Source organism: Rhinolophus sinicus, chromosome 1 (genome assembly GCF_057876585.1).
Source record: "Rhinolophus sinicus isolate RSI-liver-muscle chromosome 1, RSI-T2T, whole genome shotgun sequence".
Taxonomy (NCBI): Eukaryota; Metazoa; Chordata; class Mammalia; order Chiroptera; family Rhinolophidae; genus Rhinolophus; species Rhinolophus sinicus.
Window position 1 is genome coordinate 205,794,148 of NC_142501.1, and position 5,598 is coordinate 205,799,745.

The 5,598-nt window shown below is 49.7% G+C and overlaps 1 protein-coding gene across 2 annotated transcripts; it reads left to right on the forward strand.

The window, feature by feature from the left end:
• Positions 1-691: 691 nt before the first annotated feature.
• On the forward strand, positions 692-4,664 carry FGFBP1 (fibroblast growth factor binding protein 1). 2 transcript variants are annotated; one of them, XM_088792766.1, is made up of 3 exons: positions 692-1,311; positions 1,860-1,931; positions 3,533-4,664. In XM_088792766.1, exon 3 carries the CDS (start codon positions 3,553-3,555, stop codon positions 4,309-4,311), a length of 759 nt encoding a protein of 252 aa, XP_088648892.1. In that variant the 5' UTR covers positions 692-1,311; positions 1,860-1,931; positions 3,533-3,552; the 3' UTR covers positions 4,312-4,664. The 2 variants fall into 2 exon arrangements, with proteins under 2 accessions (XP_088648892.1, XP_019568573.2); XM_019713014.3 differs by lacking the exon at positions 692-1,311 and having other exon boundaries at positions 1,427-1,931.
• Positions 4,665-5,598: the final 934 nt, after the last annotated feature.

The window sequence follows — 5,598 nt, forward strand, 5'->3', positions numbered from 1 at the left end:
GATGCTATATCCAGTATTTCACCTAGGTCATTGTGGTCCAAGACTATACCTATCGAAAATTGACCAGATGGGCTCTCCCGGTGGCTCAGGCAGTTGGAGTGCCGGGCTCTTAACGTCAAAAGCTGAGGGTTCGATTCCCACATGAGCCAGTGAGCTGCGCCCTCTACAGCTAAGATTGTGAACAACAGCTCTCCCTGGAGCTTGGCAGCCGTGAGCAGCTGGAGGTTGGCATGTGCTGCCGTGAGCTGCTGTGTGCGGTCAGGAGAAGCCGGAGGCCAGCGTGAGTGACCGGCAGCCAGCGTGAGGGACCATGGGCTGCTGTGTGCTGCTGTGTGCTGCTGTGTGCTGCCATGTGCTGCCATGGCTGGCGACCAGCGTGAGTGGCCAGCAGCTAGTGTGAGCTGCTGTGTGCTGCCGTGGGCTACCATGTGCTGCCATGAGCGGCCGGCAGCCAGCGTGAGTGGCCGGCAGCCCGCGAGAGCTGCCATGAGCTGCTATGAGCTGCTATGAGCAGCCGACCGGCGACCGGCGACCAACTGCTGCAGCCGGAGGGGAGCGCAAGGCTCATAATACCAGCATGGGCCAGGGAGCTGTGTCCTACACAACTAGACTGAGAAACAAGGGCTTGAACCAGAGTGCAGAGGGAGGCAAAAAAAGGGGGGGGAGGATGTAGGAGGTTGAGGAGCAACCAGGAGAGGAGGAGACTGAGGAGTAGGTGTGACATGGAAGCCAAAACCAGGAGAACATGGTGTCATTCTTAAAATAAAATATTAACAAAAAGAGAAAGTTAACTAGAAAGTAGGAAAAAGGCAGACAATGGATGCAGGGAATCTCAGTCTTAAATTCTGGGCTTCTCATCCTCCCAGCTCTGTGATCTTGGACAGACCCTGAATATCGCCCCGCTCCAATTTTCCACCTTTCAGATGAGATGAATCACAGCTTACCATATTGTGGGGACAGAGCCCCAGAAAGTAGTTTACAGGCTCTCGGCCTCACGTGGAAAGGTGCTGGCTTGGGTAGTGGATGGCCGTCGGCTGTGGCTGATTGGCCGTCGGCTGTGGCCAGTTAGCCGATTGGCCGCTGGTATAACTGCTGCGGCTACGGAGGAGAGCCGAGGACTGCCGGAGACTGCCGAGGAGCCGAGCAGAGCCGAGCAGAGCCGAGGAGAGTGGAAGAGGAGAGCCGAAGAGAGCGGAAGAGAGGAGAGGAAGAGTCGAGAGAGTGGAGGAGAGTCGTTGGTCGGTCGGTTGGCGGAAAGGCGGACGGCAGGTCGCGCGTCCGGTGGGCCCAGCCTCCAGTGAGACCATAGTGGTATGACTCCCCTACCTATGGCTCCGTGGGTGTTCCTTTTCGGCCTCACCATATCCTGCATTCTTGTGTGGGGAGCGGGAGCAGAGACCCCACAGGCCGCCCCACCTGAAAAATGGCACGGCGAGCAGGGTCTCCCGCATGACACATATCATGGAGTGAACGTGATGAGCACGAAGGGAGAGTTTTAGGTAAAGTGAACCTAGCACAGTATTTGGCAGCTATGATTATTTTTGTTATTATTTATATCTTTCCCCACATATATTGCTGCTGGGTTCCTCGAACCATCAAGGAGAGTCTTTGCCAGGCTGAGCTGTCCTCCCAAGCTGGCCGTTGGGGGAAAGGGAAAGGCTATGAGCAAGCAAGTCTAATGTCCTGTGTGTAACACCCGCCTACAGGATTACACCAAACACTTTCCCTGCAGGAATTGGCTCTCTCTGAAGGGGCGGGGCTGGGAGGAGTGTGAATAGAGCTACACAGGTGTGTTGTGTTGTAAAACCTTTGTCTGCACTGGCTCCTATAAAAAGAGCCTTCCCTGCTCTGCACTGCAGATGAGACAGCTGTAAGCCCGCAAGCTCGCTCTGACATCTGGGATTGCACTGGATCTGCATACTCAGAACAAGGTAAGGGCCTGGTTCTCGTAAGAATTCATTGCCTCCCCCACTTATAGCACCCCCCAGGAACTCAGGTTTCTGGGGTCTGGATCCCATCAGGACATGTGGGGGCTGAGTGCCAATGCTATGAGGAATGAGTGGGTCTTCACCTGGTCTTCATAGCCTCTCGTCCCACCTTCATTTGGAAGTCCACATGCTTGTGACTGTCTTCTCCTTTCTCAATCCTAATAACAGCTCAGATGCCCAGGGTGGCAATGAAATGAGGGCCATTTCCTAGGCCTGCCTCTTTTCAAACAGAATTCAATATTTTCTTTTAAAATGGAGCACTTATCATCATGCATTAAGCCAAACCAAATCTTGAGTTGTTCATAGTTGCTTTTTTATTTCCTACCAATGCTTTTGAAAGGCAGAGAAAGGTGAAGGCAAGAAGTGATTAATAAGGGGTGATGTAAAGGACCAGAGAGATAAGTTTTGTCTGCCTGTCCCAGCTTTGTCACTTGCTAATCATTGAATCTTGAGCAATTTATTTACCAGTCTGAGCCTTACCTGCCATATCTGTTACCTGAAAGAGATTTATTATTACCTACAAGCAGGGCTCTTGTGTGGATTGGTTAAACGTGGTTTTGTTGCCCACCTAATAAAATCCATGCAGTTTAGTGTAGTGTTTAAGGTCATCCTATTTATTCAATGATTTATTTTTAACAGCATTGACTAAGGGTGTTCTATATGCCCCGCAGTGTGCCACAACCGTCTAAACGCGTTGGTGGAAATTCACCCCTATCCACGCTGGTTCACTTTACCTAGTGAAATTGGCTAACGTCCCCACCTTCGTGCCTTTCCTGAGACTCTTACTGCATCCCAAACACCCTCATAAACCAACCCATTTCAGAGTGTACAAACCCCATGCATGTTTAACCTTGGGTCAAATATCACTTTTCATGTCACTATGTCCTTTCTTGTAGTTTGCTCGTCTGAGTCCGTGTAGAATTGTGAGATAGAAATCCAGTACACTGGAACTGGAGGAGAGTGGGCAGTCATCTCATTCAGCACCTTGATTTCCAGATAAAGGAATTGAGACCTGGCAGGAGGGGGGGGGGGTGCAGGGGAGAGTCGGGGGAGGGTGGAGTGAATTGCCCAACATGAACTTGGGGACACAATGGGGACAGACTTCTGGTCAATACTATTCAGAATCCCCAAAGGGCTGCCTCTAATTTTTAAAGATGTGAAACTTTCTTATTCCCCTTGATAAATTCAACATCTAGTCTAGTGCATGGCATGTAGTAGGTGCTCCAAAAATGCTTGTTGAATTGAGTGAATGAAGGAGTGAGTGAGTGAGCAAATGCAGGAGTAAATGAATCAGTGAGAGTTAACGAGGCTCAGAGAGTGGTGAAGGGAAGAATAGAGTGGGAAGTTTAAGTCTTTGACATTCAAGACTCAAGTCAAGCAGAAATGTGAATAGACCGGCAGCTCGTCCAGCAATTCAGGAAAAAGAAGGATTCTTGATCTCATTCCTAAGCAAGCAGCCATGTGTCAGGGCGGAGGGAGGGTGAGCGTGTACCCTGCACTGCTGAACTGCTGCCGGCATTGACTCACTGCCTTTTGTCAAACAGGTTCCCACCAATCTGAAGACATGAGGATCCATAGCCTCGCCTTGCTGTCCTTCCTCCTTCTGGCCGCTCAGGTTCTCTTGGTGGAGGGCAAAAAGGAAGCAAAGAATAGACGTGGCAGCAAAGCCACCACAGATAAAATGTATACTGTGGGCAAGTCCCAGGCTGGGCAGAAAAGCCAGCCACCCAAGCAAGTGACCAAAGGCAAGTTTGTCACCCAAGACCAGGCCGACTGCAGATGGGTGGTGACAGAGAAGGAGGGGGGCATCGTCTTGAAGGTTGAGTGCACCCGACAGGATGACAAGTTTTCCTGTTTCTTTACGGGCAATCCAAACCCTTGCCTGGAGTCCAACAAAAAGAGCACCTATTGGAAGCAAGTTAGCCGGAGCCTGCGCTCTCAGAAGGCCATCTGTGGGGACGCCAAGAGCGTCCTGAAGACCAAGGTGTGCAGAAAGAAGTTTCCAGAAGCCAACCTCAAGCTGGCGAACTCCACTCTGATTAGGAAGAAACCCAGCCAGGAGACAATGGAGCCCTCTCCCAGGGAGCAGAGTATGGCCAATGAGGCCTCCCTTATGGAGCCTAACAAGGTCAAAGATCAGGTCATAGCCAAAGAGAACATCCTCCTTGGCCCAGCAGGGTCCAAGACTGTGGCCAGCAACGATGCCGAGTGTGTGGAGGACCCAGACATGGCAAACCACAAGAATGCCATGGACTACTGTGGGGAGTCCTGGGGCTCTTTCTGCAAATTCTTCATGACCATGGTACAGAGTGATTCATGCTAAGGAGATCAGAGGAAGTCAGAATCCATTAGGAGGTGTCATGGCAAAGCCCTTCAGTATGCTGTAAGCTCTCCAGGTTCCCTGTAAGCGGAAGACCGTGCTACAGGAGTTCAGTGGATTATTTAAACAGATTTTGTCATTTTTGTTACTGTATTTTGGAATTTGCTTTATATTCATTTCCTTAGGTGTGATTTTCTGAGGTTGTTGAGCTCGATGTTTCCACGGCCCGCAAAGCTATGTGCATCTGAGCAGTAACAACCAGTCTTTGAGCTGAATGAGCCAGAGGGATGATTTCAGTGCGATGCACTTTCTGCCGAATGAACAAAAATAATAAAGCTCTGTGCATTTTTCAGAAATACGTTCAACCACTGTTTGGTTTCTCTGTGTCTAGTTCCAACGAGCTCATAAGCAGGCCCCCATGTATCAGTGCAAAAAATAAGGAACGACTTCCTATTTCCCGCCCATCCCAAGTCATCCCATAAGGTGACCCACTCCAAACCCCTGTCTTCATACTTCTATCTATTGGTCTGTGCTGTTTGAGTCTAGACCTAAAAGAAATGGAATGAAGAATAAAGGCAGGTGACACTCTGAGGTAAGGATTTCTAAAAAGAGGGAACAGTCAGTGCACATGCCCTAAAAATTAATAAGCTATAAGCTCCTACTATGTGCCAGGCATGGTTCTAGGGGAAGGAAATAACAGAAAACAAAAAAGAAAAAACTGTCCTCTTTTCATGGTGCTTATATCCTAATAGCAGGATCATACTTGGCATGTTCAGAAGTATCAACAATTGCAGTGCATTGTAGGACAGGGCCCAGGACCTGACCTGTGCACCTTACCCCTATTCCCAAGAGAGTGGAACCAACATCCCAGAGTCTCCCCATGGACCTCCTGGCTACACCACGGGAATGACTTTGTCCCTTAACGTCTACATAGATTTTCAACCATATGCCTCCCTCCCCCACTCATACATCTCAATTCTACATAGTCAAGAAATAGGAAAACACTTCTAAGGGTCATTAAATAATAACCCTGCTCTGGTCTGGGTGATATAACCATTGGAGAACTGACCAGATCCGACCCAAGGGGAAGCCTTCTTAAGATCCCGTCCAGCCCAAGAAGCTAATGGTTCTTCTAGGTCACGCATGGCCTCTGGCCACTGGCAGAAGTGGGAGGAGGCTTATTTCCAACAGGGCAGAGTCACGTGGACCTGGACGAGGTTTATCTCTGCTGCTTCTCAACCAAGGTGTCTGGCTCAATGATTTAACTCTCTGAGCTCCAGTGAACTCATC